The 20,029-nt window shown below is 58.1% G+C and overlaps 1 protein-coding gene and 1 non-coding gene across 2 annotated transcripts; both read left to right on the forward strand.

The window, feature by feature from the left end:
- Window positions 1-2,538: 2,538 nt before the first annotated feature.
- On the forward strand, window positions 2,539-19,260 carry WNT10A (Wnt family member 10A). The gene is made up of 4 exons (XM_027734790.2): window positions 2,539-2,710; window positions 5,443-5,705; window positions 13,654-14,030; window positions 18,708-19,260. The coding sequence occupies exons 1-4, from the start codon at window positions 2,652-2,654 to the stop codon at window positions 19,173-19,175; spliced, it is 1,167 nt and encodes a 388-aa protein (XP_027590591.1). The 5' UTR covers window positions 2,539-2,651; the 3' UTR covers window positions 19,176-19,260.
- TRNAV-GAC lies at window positions 16,269-16,341 on the forward strand. The gene has a single exon. It is a non-coding gene; the product is annotated as a tRNA-Val (tRNA).
- Window positions 19,261-20,029: the final 769 nt, after the last annotated feature.

Genomic DNA, 20,029 nt, shown 5'->3' on the forward strand with positions numbered 1-20,029 from the left:
AAACAAGAACGAGCACATGAGCAGAGATGGCAGCCCCTGCCAGCACTGCTGTGCCAGCGGGGAGATGCATGATGCCTGCTGTGTGAGAGTGCTTTCTGAGCTGCCACTTGGCTGCTTATGGCAAGAACACCGGCCTGGTGTGGGCTGTGGTGGCCGGGGATAGCAGGACCTGCGAGGGCACTGCCTGCCATCTCCCAGCCACCGGTGCCCAAGTGGAGCCCCCCTAGTCCCAGGGTGGGCACCCAAACTAACAGGACACCAAGTATCCCCATGACTGGGAAGAGGCTTCATTGGGGCAGACAGTGTTCGCTGAGAACCCAGTTACCCTGGGCTTTTCCAGGGCCACCCTCCTGTCCCCAGGGAACCAGCAGGAGGACACAGGGACAACCTGCAAGGCCACTGCACAGCTCCCAGATGAAAGACCATCAGGACCCCATTCAGGGCCTGAATGTTGAAATGATGGTGCCAAGGAGGTGGGCACAAACTGCCTGCCCAGCCTGGGAGGGCTCGTGGGCAGCACTTGGTTGCCCTCTCAAGGGAAGCCAGAGCTCCTCCACAGACAGCATTGCTCCCCTGGCACTGGGCTGGAGGAACCCAAAACAGGGCTGGCACATCCATGGGATGTACACAGCCATTCTCCATGCCCACACACACAGAGTCACACCCCCAGCACATGCCACTCACGCTCACACACTCTTGTGCACACTGACAGGCACCCACATGCCTCACACTCTCAAAGAAGCCTTCCTGCACACCTGCAGCATGTGCCAGCACCTCGAGCCCCCATGTGCATACCTTGATACCTCTATGCACCCTCAGCATTCCCTGCACACTCGACACCACTGGCACACCCATCTCCATCTCCACTTCTTACATACCCCATGCTATGCACAGCCCTCTCCCAGTGCTCACTCACTCCGTGCCCCATGTACACTAACTCCCCAAACACCTCACACCACATGCACTCTCTCCATCCCCCATGCACACCCTAAGCCCCCATACTCTGCCTATTCACCCTATGCCTCAACCATACTCAATCCACACTCAACCACACTGCACACACTTGGCTTACACCCAGTGCACACGTGCATTGTGTTGGGCAGAGTCATATTCTCCATACTCAACGCATGCTCACACTCACCACTCACTCTCTGTACTCCATGCACACTCATTGCACTATGCACACTCACCCCAAGCCATGCACCCTCCCTCCATACCTAGTACCTGCTCACTCACACCCATGCCCTGTACATTAACCCCACACCATACACACATCACATGCTATGCACCCTCACTCTGCCGTGCTCACTCACTCATGCAGTGTATTCTCACTGTGCTTGCGTACAAGGGTCCCACACGTTCACGCATACTGTGCATACTCACCCATGTCCCCCTGCACACTCACACATGCCATACACCCTGGGCACTCACCCACACTCGGTGCACACTCACACTGTGCACATTCACTCCACAGCTGGTGTATGCTTATCCCGTGCCATGCACATTCACCTGCACTCTCCGCACACTCCACTCCACTCACCCCACGCCCACAGCACCCTTCTCCCATGCCCTGAGAGCACTCCCCCAAGCTGCACGCACTCCCTCAAGTCCTCACTAACATGCTCCCACACCGTGCAAACTCACCTCACACCCCACGCACAGTCCCCCACACTGTGCACACTTGCCCCCGGGCCACATACACTCGCCTCTCCCCGCGCTCCAGACTCACGCCGCATATGCTCACTCCACGCCACGAACACTTGTCCTACACCGCGCACACACCCCTCCACGCTGAGCACACCCACCACACACACTTCTCCGCGCTGTGCACGCTTACCCCACACACCGTGCCCCCCGCCCCGCGCCCACTCTCCCGCCGCCCGTGCCCGCTCGCCCCCCCGCCGCCCGCTCCCTCCCCGGCAGGCTGCGTGCGACACGCCGGCTCCCCGCCCCGCTGCCACCCTCTGCCCCGTCCTTCCCCCGCGGGCTCCTGTCTGGACGTGTCGGGACTCGGGCTCCGGGCGCTGAGTAATGCTCGGCGCAGCGCGATCCCAGGCAGAGCCGCTGCCGCCGCCGCTCCGCGCCCAGCGCTCCCGGGGCGCTCCGTCCGCGACCCTGCCCGCTCCGCCGGCGGCTCGGCGACACCGGCGGCGGGGGGCGGCGGGGGGGCCGCGGCTCCCCATGTGCCTGCGGGCTCCGCGGGAGCCGCGGAGCCGCTCGCCCGGCGAGCCCTGCCCACGCTCGCCGCGGCCCCGGAGCCCCGGGGCGCCCTGGGGAGCGGCGGGGGAGAGCACCCCGCGGGCCGAGGGCCCCCCCGGCCCCCCGGTGCGTCCCGCCATGGGGGGCTGAGCCGGGGGGCTGTGCGCGGCGGGGCGGTGGCGGGCAAGGCGGGGGGCGCGCAGCCCTCGCCGGGCTCGGAGGGCGCCGGGGCGGCGGGAGGCGGGGGGGGCATCCCGGGAGGATGGCAGAGCCGCCCCGGCGAGCCGAGCCCCGGCGCGCAGGGAGCCAGTGAGAGGGAGGAGAGGGGAAAACACAAACAAGCAAACAACCCACAACAAACAAAGCGGGCAGAGAGCAGCGCCGAGCCCCGCCGCCCCTGCCCCAAAGGCGCCCGCCCGCCCGCAGCCCGCACAGCCGCTGCCCCAGCGAAGATGCGCCCGGCCCTGGCCCACGGACTCTGCTCGCTGCTGCTCAGCCTCTGGGTACCCAGGTAGGAGCTGCACCCCCCATCCCCAGCCCCGCCGCCGAGCGCCCCGGCCCCACGGGAAGGGCGCCGGGAAGCCGCCGCGCCCAGTCCCGCACCGGGGGCGGTCTGCCCATGACGCTCCGGGGGGGTCCTGCCGCCCCGGCCCGGCCCCGCACGGTGGCGGCCCCCCGCTCAAGGCGCTGTCAGGACCGCTGCTCCCCCTCCGCCTTCCCCCGTCCCGACGGAGCGCCAGCGGGATGCGCGGCTTCCCCCATTCCGGGAGGCTGTCCCCCTTCCTCCCCGGCCGGAGCTCCTCCAGCACCCGCCCTGCCTGCCTCAGTTTCCCCCCTTCACCTCGGAGGACGGGGCGATGTCGGCAGGGATGTCACTCCCGTGGGATTCGGTACCCACTGAATCGCCCTGTGTACCCTCCCTGGTTCCGCCGATCCTAAAGGCGAGGGGGATAAGAAGGGGCTGCTCGCTTTCCAGAAAACGGTCCCCCAACACTCACCACCCCTGCCTGTTTCCAGCTCCCCTCGGCCCGCTCCCAAACTTGTGCACTGCAGGCAGCCAGGGGTTAACCCTGGTGCTGATATGTGTGTGTTTGGGGGGGTGTCCCCCGCCCTTCCCCCTCCCTCTAGCCCCTTTAAATATAATTTGTTAACGTTGGGACTTGTATTAATTAAAGCAGCAGCCGCTGCAGCCTGTGACCTGGGGGCTTGTCACCGTGAAATCAAGTTTAAATCCAGATTTCAAGGGGGAAGAGAGCTGGGGGAGCGCTGTGTCCTCCTAAGTGTGACAGTGACAGCTTCTTGCCGGTCCCTGGCCCCCTTGAGCCCTGGGTGGAGCAAAATGCAGAAGGACTTGCCCTCTGCTCTCTGGGGCCCCTGCCTCAGTTTCCCTGCAGTACAATAGGGAGAAGGACCATAACATCCCCCCCCCCCCCATCCCGGGATGCCCTGGAAAAAGATGGCAGGCACGGTGTCTGGCTCAGGACAGGCAGAGAACAAGGTCCTTGCAGTGCTTGGGGCACGAGCTGCTGGGCTTGGGGATGGTGGTAGCTGCGCTCTGCTGTGCATCTCATGTCAGCCAGGGCTTGCTTGACAGTGTGAATGAGCACAGGAAGCCGGGCAGATTTCCTCTCCTGTGTAGGGGCTTTGGAGGGAGGCACCCCCTTCCTCTCTCTTTGCTCCACCTCGACTCTTCCTGTTGCAGTCACTGTGGATTTGCACTGGGGTAGACCTATATACCCCCCAGGAAAGTGGTGGGATGGGTATAAACACCCTTAGAAAGCTGGAGAAAGCAGCAGCCTGGCCCTGACAGTTCTCTTTCCCCCTGAGCAAGCTGTAATTCAGCAGGGACCCTGGGGCTGAACCCCTCCTCCAGAGCTGGGTGAGCGCTGAGCTGGGGAACTCAGCTCCTGATCCCCGACAGCTGCTTCTGTCCATGCACCTGCACCAGGTTTGCAGGATTTGAAGGAGCAGAGGGGGAGTAACCTTACTCCCCAAGACCTGGCAGTTGCAGTCCTTCCTCCAGCATGCTCCTCCAAGTCTTGTTTCTGTAATCCAAGTTCAGAGGGCTTCAAGCTCCTTGCTCCTCCTAGGGACCCAGCTCTTGACTGTCCCAGGGAAAAGGGAACCTTTCCTGGAGAGAGCTCCCAGCAGGGACCAAGCTGTCATGAGCAAGCAGCAGGGTGGTGCTAAGCTCCCAGTGGACCCTGCTGCAAGCTGCTGGATGCTGCTTGGCATCCCACTGCCTGCTGCTTGCTTTGTGGGTCCTCCGCTTGGACACTGTTGATCCCAGGGTCCTTCAAGCCATTCCCTGGAGTTGGGCAAACACTTCCTACCATCTACTTCTCTGTATCCATCTGTCATGTGTACTGCTGTCTTAGCTCCAGGCATCTGTCTCTGGACATGCTTTGTCTCCCCACATCCCACATCCCATCTAACCACACTCCATCTTCTTTCGTGTTTCCCCAGGTAGCCTCTCTATTTGTATAAGTACTTGCACCCCTGCCATGAGTCATGTGCTTCTCCTTGCACCCATCCATCTGTGGCGACTGGCATTGGGTTCAATGGGGCTAGGATGTGATGGTGGACTTGGGATTGTTGCTGGGATCTTGAGGGTACTTTGCTCAGTGCTTGGCTCCAGGTTTCACTTCTGAGCTGAAAGGAAGGTGAAAGCTGAATGGTCCTCCCCTCACTTGGGAGGACCAGCAGTGGGGGGGGGATACAGAAGATGCAGGGGGCAGATCAGCCAGCAACAGGGATGGAGCTGGACCTGGAATGAGCCTCCTACTCCAGGGTCTCTAGATTCTCCCCAGGGGAAAACCATGCTTTCTAGGGAAGGTGAGCTGGAGCAATCTGTGCCTGAGAATCTGCACTTTGTGGCCAGTGTGGGAGATCCCTGGGGGAGCACACAGAGGGAGTGCAGCCTTGGGAGATGCTGGGGTCCAGAGTCAGGAGGGCCAAATTTGGCTGCTGCTGGGCACAGGTGGCCAGGATGCCTGGGCTGTGCTCATGGGGTTGGAAGGGATTGCAGCCCCAGTGCTGCTGGGACATCTCTGCCTGGCAGAGATGCCGTTGTGCCCAGGGTTTTCCCAGCCTTCCCTAGAGGCAGTGAGCACAGTCTGTCCTGTGTAGTATCTCCCTTCTCCATGTGTGTCCTCCCCCCAACTTTTCCCCCTCCCCAAATGGAAAAATGAGTGGTTGACACGTTGCTTGCTCTGAGTTCGAGAGTGTCCTTTTTCCTCCCAGTTCCTGCTCCAATGAGATCCTGGGCCTGAAGCTGCCATCAGAGCCAGTGCTGAATGCCAACACGGTGTGCCTGACCCTGCCGGGGCTGACGCGGCGGCAGCTGGAGGTGTGTGTGCGCCACCCTGACGTCACCGCCTCGGCCATCCAGGGTATCCAGATTGCCATCCATGAGTGCCAGCACCAGTTCCGGGACCAGCGCTGGAACTGCTCCAGCCTTGAGACCAAGAACAAGATTCCGTATGAGAGCATAATTTTCAGCAGAGGTAAGGCTGGATGGCTCCCCTCCTCTCCCTCTGTCCAGCCCCTGCTCTTAGGAGCCCTCATGGGCTCCCCATGGGCCCCTGCACAGCTCTTCCTTGGCCCAGGGGATGAGACCATCTCTTCAGCATCCCCATGGATGAAAGCAGAGAAACCTCAGGGTCTGACAGACCAAGGACCACTGCACTGTGCAAAGCTGCTCCATGCACCTTTGTGCCTGCATTGGCCCTTGTCCTGAAATGCTCCTCCCTGACCAGCCCCAGCTGCTCCTAAGGCTCCTTCCAGGCCCCACCACTTTCTGGCATCTTCTCCCCCTGTGGAGCAGGCTGGTGTTTGGAGCAGTGCCATGGGTGTGCAGCATAGTTGGTGGGTCTGAAGGTGGATGCCATGCTTTGGGATTTGATTTGGTGGATGCAATGAGCGTCTCGGCTCATTCCTGCTCCAGGTATGGTGTTTCAGTGTGTCGTGGTGAGCTGAAATGCCACTAGCTCAATGCTAGTGGGACATACCTCTGTGAGCCTGTCACCCTGGAGTCCTCGCCTTGTGTTGGCTCTCCAACACAGAGAACTAAGGACTCTGTTTTGTGGGACCCTAAAGCATGGTGACACAGGAGGGCAGGGATATAGGCTTTCCTGGGGGCTCATCTTCCCACAGAGCCCCCAGCTGCCCTGAGGGGAGAGCTCTCCTACTCTCCACATTCTGCCAAGCCCTGGTGCCATGGTCTCCTCATCTCCCTTGCAGTCATGGCTGGCTCTGCCTTTTTCAGTCTCCCTGATGGATACTCTTTCCCTCAGGAGCCGACTCTGCATGCAGAGGGACTGCCCTGCATGGTGCAGATTAAGGTTGTGACCTGATGGGTTCTTTTACAGGATATGAACGTATCTTCTCACCTAAGTACCCTTTCTTGAAGCCTGGGCCTCAGCACACTTCTAAGTGCCCATTGTCTCAGACCATGGGCAGGAGAGGATGATATGGTACCAGTGGCATGCAGTAGGGTACTGAGGGCAGGCAAGGTTTCCAGCACACATATCACTCCTCCAGGTCCCAAGGAAGGTGAAAACTATCAAAGAAACTGCTCACCTACCTGCTTTGTGAGCCTTCTAGCTTAATGTCCAACAGAGTTGTGTCCATCCTCTCTTCTCTAAACATCCACATCCTACATCTTCTTTCCCTGGCACTACAAGGAGAGTCTCACAGAGGAGAGATTGGCAGCTTGAGGCTTACATGTTGTATCTCCTCCACAGTGTTGAGGAGATGTGGTGACAGGAGCCCATAGGTGGCTGTAGCAGGTGGGGAGATGGCTGGAGAGGGGGGCACAGAAGCATTTTGATGTCTGAAGGTCCCTCATGTCCAGGGCAGCCTGGACAGCCTCACTGGACAGTATGCTACCTTGGAGCGTGTGTTGCATCATGGCTGTGGTCCTGCCATGGAGCAGCCCTGGTCACTCTCAGAACCTTGGTGCCTGGAGAAGGGCAGCTTCTCTTCCCTTGTGAGCAGCGCCCAGGTTAGGGCCTGGCAGGGAGGGTGGGGACTGTCAGCCCTGATAAGCATCGAGGTATTTCCAGGTCCTCTGAGGAATGCAGTTCACTTCTAGTCTCCTCGGGGCGGCAGGAGACATCGACTTGCTGGCTCAAGTTGCTTACACACCCAGACAAGCTTCCTTGCTCTGGCTCCCACCAAGCTGGGTGAGAAGCACCAGCAGCAGAGAGTATTGACCTACATCCCTCACTCAGCCCACCTTGGCTGCTGGGGGCCAGTGACTTGCATCTCACTTGTGTCTTATGTGCCACTGCAGTCCTTCCTGCTGTCAGGGCTGTGACTGATGGGAGTGGGGACTTCCACAGACCCTGGACTCTTGCACCAGTCCTGAGCTCTTGGATATGGCTCAGCCCAGGCTCTCAGCACTGGTGGGATCCCGTTCTCTGGAATGGAGACCCAACACCCAGTAGCAGGGAAGGATGGAGGTAGGGCTGGAGCAGCAGAGCAGACAGGCACCTCATGGCACTCCTGTTTTGGCAGCAAAAGGTGCAGGATGAGCCCCAAGCACCCAGGCTATCCCGTGCAGTTGGTCAGAGCCATTCTGACATGGAGCAAGCCTTGAAGCTGGTGCCTTGGCCTGCTTCCAGCCCACTCGTGTCCCTCAATAACAGTGCTGGAGCTCTGAGCTCTGCCTTCCATCTGTCACAGATGCAACCATCAGAGCAGGGATGCTGGATGCATCTCCGGAGCCTGGTACTGGAGGAGAGGCGAGTGGTGGAAGCGAGGGGTGCAGACTCTGCCGTTGACATTAATGCATCTGACCCCCGGGGACCAGGTCTCTGCTCTGCGCCCTGCCGCATCCTTGCCGTGCCTGGGAACGCAACGTGCTTGTAGGATCATTGTTTGTAACCCGAAGTGACAGACCCCTTTAATCTTTCATTCCTTTTCCCACTTCTTCTGCCATCAGTTCAGCCATGCGTGAATCTCACTTTAAATTATTTGTAGCTAGCTTCTCCCTCCCACTCTCCCCACTTGGCTCCTCTCCCCAACTCTGCCCCATCCTCCTGCATCTCTCACATCTTCCCCAGTAGGGGCATGAGCTGGGCAGGGCATAGCACTGTCCCAAGCTGTCCTACAGTGCCTGTCCCACACTCTGTCCAGTATCCAGGGGGCTCATCCCCCTGGGGATGGAGCAGAGGACAATAGCAAATGAGTGCCTGTCTCCTCATCCCACTGAGCTGATCCCAAAAGTTTGAGTGCAAGCCCTGAGGAGCCAGGAAGGAGAAGGAGCCAGGAAGAGAGGCTTCAAGTCGGATAGGGCTCAGAATCTGGAGTGGCTTCTGGGCAGCATAGCTGGTGACAGGGACGCTGACAGCATCCTGGGCAGAGCACAGACCTGCCAGAGGCAGCAAGGACATGCTTCCATCCCTGGGGTGCAGGGAACAGCAGCTGTGAGGCCCAACAACAGGTTAGCAGAGGGCAAGCAGAGGGGTGCCCAGAAGTTAACCATCCCTGCTCTCACAGAGGCCCTGGGTTCTTTTGAGACCTGCCATGGTCTGTGGGTTTTTCAGGTTTGGTCTTTTGGTGCTGCACCCTTGGGGTATGGGATGTCCCTTGTACCCTTTGTTGAGTCTCCAGTGCCATCTGCACCCCCATCCTCCTTGGCCAACATCCCTTCCACAGGCATCCAGGCTCAACATTGCTATTGCAAATACTCGTCCAGTCTCTCCAGGCTTCTCAGATGGCTGCCTATGTACTCACCACCCTCCTGCCCATTTTCTGACACAGTCACTCCTGCCAGCACCCTCCAGTGCTGTCCCTGGTCCCATCCCTCTCTGCTGTACCTCCCTCTCACTCCATGTGCTGGATTGGTTGACTGAGACATCTTCCCCTGGCCCCAGGAGATGTAGGAGGATGGAGCAGTGAGGTGGAGGCAGGTGGCTACATCTGCACCGGCAATGGAGATAGGTCCCCTGCTCCTGCTCTAAGGGTGAGCAGCACAATTGTGTCCACCTCGCTGGAGGGATGGCCTGTTGCTCCTGGTATGTGGTCCCACCACAGCATCTGTGGGCTATCAGGCACTGTGTGGCTTGACTGGGCTGAACCTGCCTGCCAAAAACCTGGCTGCCTGCCAAAAACCAAGCTGTGGATGGTGGTGGGTCACTGAGTCTTGGTCCTTGTCTCGTATGCATGTGCAATGCCAGCAGGGCTGGGACTGTCTGGCTGCCGGGCAGGGGCTGTCTGAAGTGTGCTATGGGACTGACTATTCTCCTTTGCTTATCCCAACCTATCCCAAAGGTTGCTGTTCCCTGCAACCTTTCAGAGCTATATGGAGCTCTGAAAGAAATGGGACCCTCATGGAGGGGCTGGATGTCGAGGGGACATGGATGGAGGGGACACAGCTCTGGAGTGCAGTATCTCCTGGTTCCTGCAGCCTTTGGAGGGATGGGTGATGCTTGCATGCCCTGTGCCCACCTTAGAAGGGCTCGCTGGTGCCAAGGGGTCTGCATGGCCATGGCCAAATCTCGATTTCTTACAGCAAGGAGTGGGGAACTCCCTGCAAAGCTGGAAACACCAGGTGCTGTGACCCAGCCAGCTGTGAAATGGAGCTTGGGGAGTCTTTCCTGTGTGCTGAGGGAGGCAGGTGCTGTTACAGCTATCCGGGGAGATGCTGCCAAGCTCAGGACCCCAGCACCCAGCTCTGCACAGTCCCAGCCAAGCTCCAGTGCCCGCAGACCGCAGCGCCTGGCCTGGCGCACCTGCAGCTGGGCTGCTGGCAGGATTTTGTGTACCCCCGGGCAAGCCAAGGGCTTTGCCCACCTGGCCCCGAAGCACATGTGGGTGCTTTGGATGCTTGGCTTCATCCCTGTGGGTGCCCCCATTCCCTGGACCTTCCCCCCACTGATGGGTGCAAGTGAGACCCTGGGGCCCAGGCAGCATTCCCGAGGATGCAGGGCTGGGCCTGGCTCCCTGCACCCTGCACAATGGAGAGGGCTGCTGGCTCAGAGCACCATGGACGAACGAGGAGCGAGGGCTGCGGGCTGTCCCTGGCACATTCAAGAAGGTGCAGGGAGGCAAGTCGGGATCTGCAGGGAGGCATTTAGCGCCTGGTGCTGGGCCAGACCCTGGCAGGTTCACCTGCAGTTTAATTAGGGAGAGGGGAGGGAGCAGGGCTGGGGAAGAGGCAGCGTGTCGGGACTGGCTGTCTTGGCAGGACTCACAAGAGGTGGCGGGTGAAGCTCTCCTCTGCCTTATATCAGGGCTGGGGCGATATGCCCACAGCTCCTGGCAGCTACGCCCCACTCCTGGGGGGTTCTGCCCATGAAGGGGACAGCTGAGCATCCCTGGGGTACCCTAGGGTGAGCCTGGATGAGGCTGTCCTTCCTGCTCCCTTGATCCCACTCAGTGATGGGTGCTGTGAGAGAGTTGCTGCCTGGGTGTGATGGTGAGCTGTGAGAGGAAGGCCACGACTCCAGCTCTCCCTGGTCTCCAGACCATGGAGCCCACAGCTGTGCCTGAGCCAGCCCTGTAGCCTTCATCCCACATCCACGTGAGAAATGGAGGAACTGCAGCAACCATGGCAGAGCCAGTGCTGCTGGGACTTGAGGTCCTGTTAAATGACCCCCCACCTCCTAGGCACATCTTGACAGGGAAAACTTTCCCCTGCTAAGAAAGCCACTTTGGGATTTGACCTCAGGCTGGGATTTCAGACTTGTCCTCCTTGCCCAGCACAGACCTTTGAGTACATGGCAGGCTGGATGCCAGTGGTGGTGTCAGGGTGGCATCAATACTTCTAATTCCTCCCACAGCTATACCTCTTCTGTGGTCTCTGGAGGGATATGGTGACTCAAAAATCACTGCCAAGGTCTTAGGTGGCTGGGGTAGCTGGAGAGCCTCCCTCCAAAGGGCTCTGGGCTGGCTACCACATGCTGCTCTCAGCTGCGGTTCCTGGAAGCTCCCACCCTCACTGAGCCCGCAAGGCTGGTGGTTGTCACCTGCAGCCATGTTGCTCACTGCTTTGCTTCAATCCTCTGTCTCTGGTGTGGCTGGGGTAGATCAAGGAATCTAAACTGAACCTCCAAGCAGAACCATGCTGTCATGGCTGCTGTAGTCCCAGTGCTGCCTTAGCCATCTCCTCCCCTTTTCTCACAGCTCCCCAGCGAGGGAAGAAGGCAGAGAAGGCAGGGAAGAGTGGCGAGGCCAGGCAGAGTGATACTGAGCAGGGAAATGACCATGGCAAGATGGGAACAAGACTCCCGGAATGCTGTGATGTTGTGCTCTGGGGGCCAGTCTGTCGCTTGGTCACAGCCTAGAGGAAGGCAGCTCCAGGGCAAGGACCCATGCCTCATCCATCAACTCTCATATGGTTGAAGAGCAGTAGAGGAAGGAGGACTGGGGCTTGACCCCAAGGTCTTCCCAGCCATGGAGGACACCAAACGAACCTGACCTCTTTATGTGTAAGGAGACGGGCTTGCTAGACGGACTGGGTGGGGTAGAGCTTCTGTCTGGGCTCCAGAAGGGATTTTAAGAAGATGCCACATGGGAAATTATTTGTTAGGCTGGAGAAATGTGTGAGAAAGAGGCTAACGGGAAGGCAGGGCTGAGAGGAGAGTGTTGTGCTGGGTGCAGGGTTTGCTGCCTCCATCCCCGTGCACCGGCTGTGCGAGGAGCTGGGGATGCCGAGCAGGGTGGCAGTGACAAGTTGGGCTGTGCTCACCATTGGCTTATGAAGGGCTGGAGTGGGCCCAGATTGTGGAGTCAGAGAACTGATATGGGGAGCATTTGGGAATCAAGGAGACCTTTCTGTGCTGGTTCTCCATCCTCCATTGCTCACCTGGGGACTGAAGTTCCCCAGATGTGGGCATTCCTGCTCTAACAGCGCTGTGGGTGTGTTGCAGGTGCTGCCTGCCAGCGCTCTCCCCAGGGAGGCTGCACGGCACAGTGTACGCACCAGCAGCCCCATTACCTGCCCGCTGAAAAATGTTGTTCAACTTGTGCATGGAAAGAGGCAGGCTGAGAGCAAGCTTGTCCCACACCAAGGGGAAGCTGGGAGAGACTCCTGCTGGCTTTTAAGCAGTGCCTCGTTAATTTTTTAAATGCACCAGTGTCAAATTAACACACAAAAGAGCAGCATGACTTTAAATGCAGGTTTCCGAGCTGCATTTCATTTCCCTTTAATAAGATCATAGTGTTTGCTCAGCGGGCAGCAGCGAACCACGGAGGAGACATGCGTGATGGGGAGCGCTGCCAAGGACAGGCGACGGCAGCAGGGAGCGGTTGTGCTCTCACCTCTCCTGACTCTGCAGCGCAGGCAGGGAGCTGGCAGAGTCCCTGCCCAGGATCTGTGCTTTGGGGTGCTCGCCCAAGGCCCCCATTTGATGGCATGGATCTGCTAAAGAAAGTGCCCCAAAACCTATTATCTGTTCAGCTGTGGCAAAGCCAGGGCTGATCAAATTGCTCTTGTCCAACAGAGAGAGAGAGGCTGGGAGCTCCAGCTATTTATTTATTCACGTGTGAAGCAACAGCACAAAATCTGGTTCTCCCTCCTTTCTTGCCTCGTGCTGGGGCTGGTCACTGTGCACCAAAACAAAGGGTACTGTGGGCTCCCCGCTTGGCCTGTGAACTACAAACAAAAATATTACTTTGCATTTCAAATGAAATAGAAATTCCCGGGTAGGAGAAGGTCTTTACCTGACTCCAGTGAAGCCAAGAGGTCCTCAGGCAGCCCAGCTCGCAGCCCCACAGAGCACCATGGAGCCCCTTCTCTGGGATCTGTCCCTGTCCCCATCTGCCCCATTCCCAGCTAATGATGCTTGCGGACATCCTAGCTCCCCCAGCGTTTAATGACAACCAGCTGCCGGCCCTGGCAGTGCATGGTGTGGTCATGGCATGCTCTAACTGACTAGGGATGCTTATTTTTTTTCCACTGTGGTATCACATTTAGAGCTTCTTGTGGGAGCTGGCGGGGCTCAGGGAGGGAAGGGACATGGACAGACGAATGGGGCTCGACAAGCAGTGCTGCCTGCTCCTGTTACTGCCTGATCTGCACTCTGCTAGTAAGCAAAAATGGTCTGTTCCTCAGCAGAAGTATTCCTCAGCCAGCATTATATTTAATGTAGTGGGAAACTGAGTGGAGTGGGGAGGAGGTACTGCCTCAGAGCCATGACACTGATGCCTGAGCAGCACTGTGGTGGCATCTCCTGGGGCGATGTGAGAGCAGGGTGATGGTGGAAGCTGGGGTCCCAGCTGGGGCAGGGCTGGGCTTCAGGGCAGCAGTGTGTCCTGGTGGGGATGGGGCTGGAGAGCACAGAGTGGGGATTCACTTATGTTCCAGGTGGAAGCTGGTGCATCAGGAAAAACCGAGACACAAGCTGAACCTCTGACTTATTACGCCCCAGCATGATGCTGAGCTCATCCAGCCCCCCACAGGGGTCATGCCACCCAGCCTGAGCCCCACTCTCTCCTTCCTTGCAGGCTTTCGAGAGAGCGCTTTTGCCTACGCCATTGCCGCCGCTGGTGTGGTGCACGCTGTATCCAACGCCTGTGCCCTCGGGAAGCTGCAGGCCTGTGGCTGTGACCAGAAGCGCCGGGGTGATGAGGAGGCTTTTCGGCGCAAGCTGCATCGTCTCCAGCTGGAAGCCATGAACCGTGGCAAAGGCATGGTGCATGGGGTGCACATGGAGCACATGCCGGCAGAGACCCCCGGCCTCCAGGACTCCTGGGAATGGGGAGGGTGCAGCCCTGACATAGACTATGGGGAGAAGTTTTCCAAGGATTTCCTCGATTCCCGGGAAACCTACAGGGACATCCACTCTCGCATGCGGCTCCACAACAACCGTGTGGGCCGGCAGGTGAGTGGAACAATGGGGAGGGTTGTGGGGAGATGGTGGTGGGAACAGGGTCCCCAGGACATGTGTGGAAGGGCTGTGAGGGGCTCATGCTGGCTGCTGTGGGACACGTGTGAGGCTGGGATTTCCCCCAAGGCACACTCTCTTCCCAGTTTTGCCCAAAGCAAAGGCAGTGATGCCCTTTGAGGGGCAGGGCTGCAAAGAGATGTCTGTCGAGCATCTCTGCTGGGAAAGGTATCTATGAGCATTGCTGCTGTCCCCTTGCCAAGGGACACTGTCCCAGGCCACTGTCATCTGCCTGTGCTGCAGTGGTGCTCCTGGGATGGCACAGCAATGATTCCAGCTCCTGCCTCTCAGGCACTGCAGTGGAAGGGAGCTAAAGACAGGGAGGAAAAAGTCACTGGCATCATGGGGACACAGCACAGATTCTGTAGCACCCACCCACGTCTCTGCCTCTAGAAAGAGAGCCGGGGTCCTGAGGAGGCAGATGTGAGCAAGACTGAGCCAGGCAGTGGGCGTCTATACCAGCTGGGAAATGCAGCATCCCCTTGGGAGCAGAGGTGACAACCCACAGCCTCATCTTCCAGATCTAGAGGGGTGCTGGAGCCTGTCCAGGCAAGCAGGACAGCCTCCCCTCCATTCTTATGATGTCAGGTCTTGTTAAAGGTACTAATTAGTACCTCACTCTGTCTGGAAGCTGATATTTAAAAGCAGCCTACACTGGAGCCAAGAAGCATGCAGGCAAGAGAGGCTGGGAGGATGGCTGCATTTCCCTGACTGCCTTTGCTCCCAGCAGGAGCCTGGAGGACCCCATCCCATGAATCTAGCAGGATATTTGTCCCCAAGACCCCAGCCACATGCTGCCAGGGCAGTGCAGGGGGCTGTGTAGTGGCTGCATGAATAAATAATTAAAGATCAGAATTCCACAGGGAGTGTTTCCTTGGGATGGCTCAGACATTTGGATGTGCCTCTTGTTTTGAACATGTTTGAAGGCAGCTATGATGCTGCAGAGCCAGACTTTGATGTGTGCCCTTCCCTGGTGCTGGAGCTGAGCTTTACCACCCTGGAGAAGCCATCCCAGTTTGGCCAAGCTGTAAATGCTTGGGGAAAGCAGAAGCTTTTGTCTTGTTTGGCTTTTTTTGCTTGTGTGTGGTGAAGGCTCACTCAGTCTTATGCAGCTAAATCCTCTGCAGGCTGCTCTGCCCCAAGTTGGGCAAGACCCCATTCCAGTTCTGACTCCAGCGCTCATCCTGACTCCCTTGCATCTCTGCATGCACCAGATCTCTGGGACTCCTGGCAGTGCTCAGAAATTTGTGGTCTGTGTTGCCTCTTTCCCAAGGGAAATGATACAGGCCCCTGCAGAAGGAAGGGAAGGTGAGAGAGGAATATTTCCTCTAGCAGTATGTCACGAAATGTTTCCTGTGGGATCCAGCAACAGCAAAAATGCCTGGGGTCTGCTTATCCCCAAGGGCAGGCAGGCATGGGACTGGCAATGTCAGCTCTTGGTGGCTTCAGAGACAAGAGCTGGACTGATGGAAGAAGCCTGGGAGCTAGAAGCAGAGGCAGAGTGGGACTGAAGGAATAAAGGAGGGAATGGTACCAGTGCAGGTGGGGAAGCAATGTCTGGACAGGGTGCCCAGCTCAGGGACCTTGCTGAGATGAGGGTATGAGCCATGTGCGAGTTGGGTTGTGATGGCTGTGGGTGCCAGGCATTGGAAAATGAGATGATGCTGTGCCTGGTCTGTGCCTGTTGGTGCCATGATTATTGCCAGGGCTGGTCCTGGCCTTCCGCATTGCCTGAGGATGGGTTCTCCAGGTCCTTGCCCGCTCTTTTAGCAATGCTGTGGGTCCCACACCCACCCAAGCCCCCCTCAGTCCTAGGACCAATCTTTCTGCTGTAATAAGGAGCAATCTACTGGGATTTCCCAGGAAAGAAATAGCTGTGCTGGATGCAGCAGCTCTGTGGGCCTCCCTTCCAAGTCCTTAGGCTTGAATCCCTTTAGCAGAGCAGTGAGATGCTTGTGTCATGCCCTGCCATGCACCATCCCTCTCCGTGCACCAAGTAGCTGCAGAACCAAAGCTTTCCAGCATCTCACTGATTCTGAGCATCCTCTCTGTGGCTGCCGTGTGTCCCAAGGGTGCTCTGCCTATGGGTGAGCCTGTCTCCCACTTCAGACACTGCAGTGCTGGAGGGAGGTGACAATTCCATGAATGGTGGCATCCAGGTGTTATAAGATGTGGGTTTCTGTAGTGTAGTGGTTATCACGTTCGCCTGACACGCGGAAGGTCCCTGGTTCGAAACCAGGCAGAAACATCCAGATTGTTTTCCTTTTATTTGCATCCAGCTATGAAGCTGGGGAGTGGATTGCAGCTGCAGGGGATGTGCAGCATAGTGGCAATGGTCACCTTGGTCTTGACTTGGAATAGGAAGCCCTGATACAACTATTGGTTGGTCCAACTCAAGATGAGATGGGAGTCCTGCATCTCTGAAAGGGAGCAAGCTCCCCAGCAAGGAGCAGCAGGAGTGTGAAAGAGACTTTGCAGGTCCTCCTAACTCACCAGATCAGAGAGGGAGAGAGGATGAAAGGAAGCCAGGAACTACCCATTACCCTCACAACAAAGACTACGATAAAGCTCTTATGAGCGTGTCTGGGAGGAGCTGGGAATGTGCGAAAGAAAGCACCAGCGAGTCCAGGCATGTGCCAAACCTGGGTGTCTATGAGACAGAGAAAGGATGTGGCCAGGTAGGGGTGCATGGAGAAGATCCAATGGCAAAAGCATGGGACCAAGTCTTAGATGGGTGCTTCTTGGATATCCCAGCTGTGTCAGGGTCCTGTCCCCTCTGCACTGCCTGTGCAGGAGGGAGAGAATAAACTGTCGCTGGTCAGGGATGGATGAGTATTGTGGTGCTGGGGCTTGGGATACTTGGGTGATGGCTTAGGTGATGGAGATTGCACACACATGCCACCTTTTCCAGCCCCTGCTGCAACCAAATGAGTCCCTGTCCAGCTGTCACACCACCGTCCTCTCCATCCCAGTGGTGACCATGCCAGCCACAGCCCTATATGCAGAATTTTCGTGGTCCAGCCAATGCAGCAGGGAAGGAATGTGGGAAAGGATGGGGTGCCAGTGTCAGTGTGTTCCCATGGATGGTGACAGGGATGGTGGCGAGCGGCTGGTGTTCTGGCTGGCACACCCAGGACATGGTGGAGAGGCCAGGCAGCTCATTACCTGTGAGGTGGAGGCTCTTCCCAGCAGGAGACAGGACTCTCAGCAGGATGAAAGCCAAACTCCAGCCCAGCCCAGACCTCTCCACCATGTGCCCCGAGCTCCAGGCATATTTCCCTGACCTGCCTTCATTACCATAAGTGCTTAGCAACGGGGAGATTTACTCAAAAACAAGAAAACAAGGAATAAAAACTGCTTACCCCTACCAAAACAAGGCACTCCTGGAACACGTCTCCCTCAAGGAGGAGGCAGGAACAGGCAGCATGTGGCAGGCCTGAAGCTGGGTGGCTGGGCAGGACTAGCATTGTGGGAACAGGACCTTGGGCAGGGCCACGTGTCCCCTGGAATCCTCTGAGCCCCAGAGCGTAGCCCTGGGTGGGGGGATCAGCCTGTGATAGTCTGCAAGCCCCAGCTGAGCTTCTAGTGGTATTTGGATGTCCGCATGAGAAAGGGACTTGCTGAAGCCTGTGTTAAGCACATGGATATGGGGGTACACAGCCCAGCAGGGAACCTTATTGGGACAGAGCAGAGGACATTATAAACTGCCTCTTTCCAGGCTGTGTGAGGATGTGTGGCCATGACGTGCCCCTGGAGATTGATGGTTTGGCCACACTTGTAGGGATGGTGGATCTAGGGGGACTCCAGCATGCAGCCTGGGAGCTCAGCAGTATTGCCCAGGGAGCCCAAGGAACTCCTTAACCACCACACTAGCCTCTGGCCCCTGCTTGAGCTCCTCTCTCTGGCCAGCCCAAACCACAGCCACAGCCCAGCCCACACACCCTGGGCCCTTTGCGGGAGGTGGATGTATGGCATTGGCCTCACTGCAGCCTCTACAAACCACAAGTCAAGGCTGTGAGGATCTCTGATCCCTCCTTGGAATTTGGGTGGTGGTGGGAGGCAGTGAAAGTCAGAAAGCAAGCAAGAGCTAAAAGTGGAGCTGCTCCCAGGACTCCTGGAACAAGGGCTTTATGGGAGGAAAGCCCTGGGGAGGGGAAGGAATCCCTCTCACCTGCCCTCCTTGCAGTGCTACTGGCAATGAGGTGAGTGGAAGACCCTTGCACTGGGGGGTCCCAGTGCAGCTGCAGCCACGCTGGCTTTTAACTGGGGTCCAGGATAAGGTTGATGCTGTCAGAGCTAAGCAACAGTGAAATTCAGGCTCCTTCTCCTCCCTGTGCTCAGATAGCTCACCTTGTCCTTTAGGTGCCAATCCCTTGCTGAAACATAAAGGCCAGCTGGTACTGCCAGGGTGGGAAGGGACAGGGTGTGGGACATGAGTTGCACTGGGCACAGCAACAGGGTGCAGCCTCACTGGCTTTGCAGTTCCAGAGCTCTGATGGCTGCTCATGCCAGCCCTTGGTGTTCCCATAGTGCAAACGCACACAGAGCTCCACGGTGGCTTCTCCAGTCCCAAAAACGCATGCTAACCCCCTCTGTCCTTCCTTCCCCGCCCAGGTGGTGATGGACAACATGAGGAGGAAGTGCAAATGCCACGGTACCTCAGGGAGCTGCCAGCTGAAGACGTGCTGGCAGGTGACACCCGAGTTTCGGCTGGTGGGGTCCCTGCTCAAGGACCGCTTCTATGGGGCCACCCTCATCCGGCCTCACAACCGGAATGCCGGGCAGCTGGAGCCAGGCCATGCTCGGCATCGCCGCCGGGCTGGCATCAGCGAGCTGGTTTACTTTGAGAAGTCACCCGACTTCTGCGAGCGGGAACCAGCCCTGGACTCCTTGGGCACCCAAGGGCGCCTGTGCAACAAGACCAGCCCGGGCATGGACAACTGTGAGAGCCTGTGCTGCGGCCGTGGGCACAACATCCTGCGGCAGACACGCAGTGAACGCTGCAACTGCAAGTTCCACTGGTGCTGCTTCGTGGCCTGCGAGGAATGTCGTATCACTGAGTGGGTCAGTGTCTGCAAGTAGCCAGGCAGGAATGGGTGCCCACCCCAGGGTGCCAGGGACAAGCACGCCTGCCTGCGCCAGGGGAGGGAGACAGGGATTGGCGCTGGGGGGGAGGTGGAGCTGCAATACCTGCTTCCCTCGGATTCAAGGGAGCAGGAGAGGAGATGCTCAGCACCCTCCTAAATCAGCACTTTGTTGTCACCTGGGGAGGGCAGGGCTGCCCGCTGCCCCCCCAGCCCCACACAAGAGCACCAAAGCTCCCGGCCCCGGGGAGCACACGGCCATGCTGTACAGACCGCCGACACCAGCACCACTCGGGGGGGGGCGGAGGGGGGGCATGGGGGTGGGGGAGTGCCCGCTGGCACCCAGCGGCATGCAGCAGGGTGGGGTGGGGGATAGCAGGGCATGGGGAGCCCAGGGTGGGAGGGAAACAGGGTGGGGGGACGACACACACGCTAGCACTGTGCACAAGTTCCTCTAACCACGTGCGAGGCTGTGCTCTGAGCAGGATGGGGGTGGAGCATCCCATGGGATGGAGAGGGGGCACAACTTCCCGGGCTGGGGCTCACCTCTACCGGGACAGAGCCTGGGCGTGCTTGGGCCGTAGCATTGTGGCTGGAGTGGAGGGTGCCTGGGGCTGTGCTGTGTGTGTCTGTGTTATTATATGGTAAGTTATTTTCTGATTGTGAATAAAAGTGGATTGGAGACAGCACAGGTTATTTTGGGGTGCAGACCCTGCTCTTCCTGCTGCCCAGGGCTCTCTACTCCTGTAGGGTGACAGAAGGATTGAGGGGGACCCTCAGTGCTGCTGACCTACTTGTCTGAGTTTTCTTCCTGGTGCTCTGCTGCCATCCATAATAACCACCCTATTAGCT

Source organism: Pipra filicauda, unplaced genomic scaffold (assembly GCF_003945595.2).
Source record: "Pipra filicauda isolate LSUMZ 115617 unplaced genomic scaffold, ASM394559v2 scaffold241_size1546129_pilon, whole genome shotgun sequence".
Lineage (NCBI taxonomy): Eukaryota > Metazoa > Chordata > Aves > Passeriformes > Pipridae > Pipra > Pipra filicauda.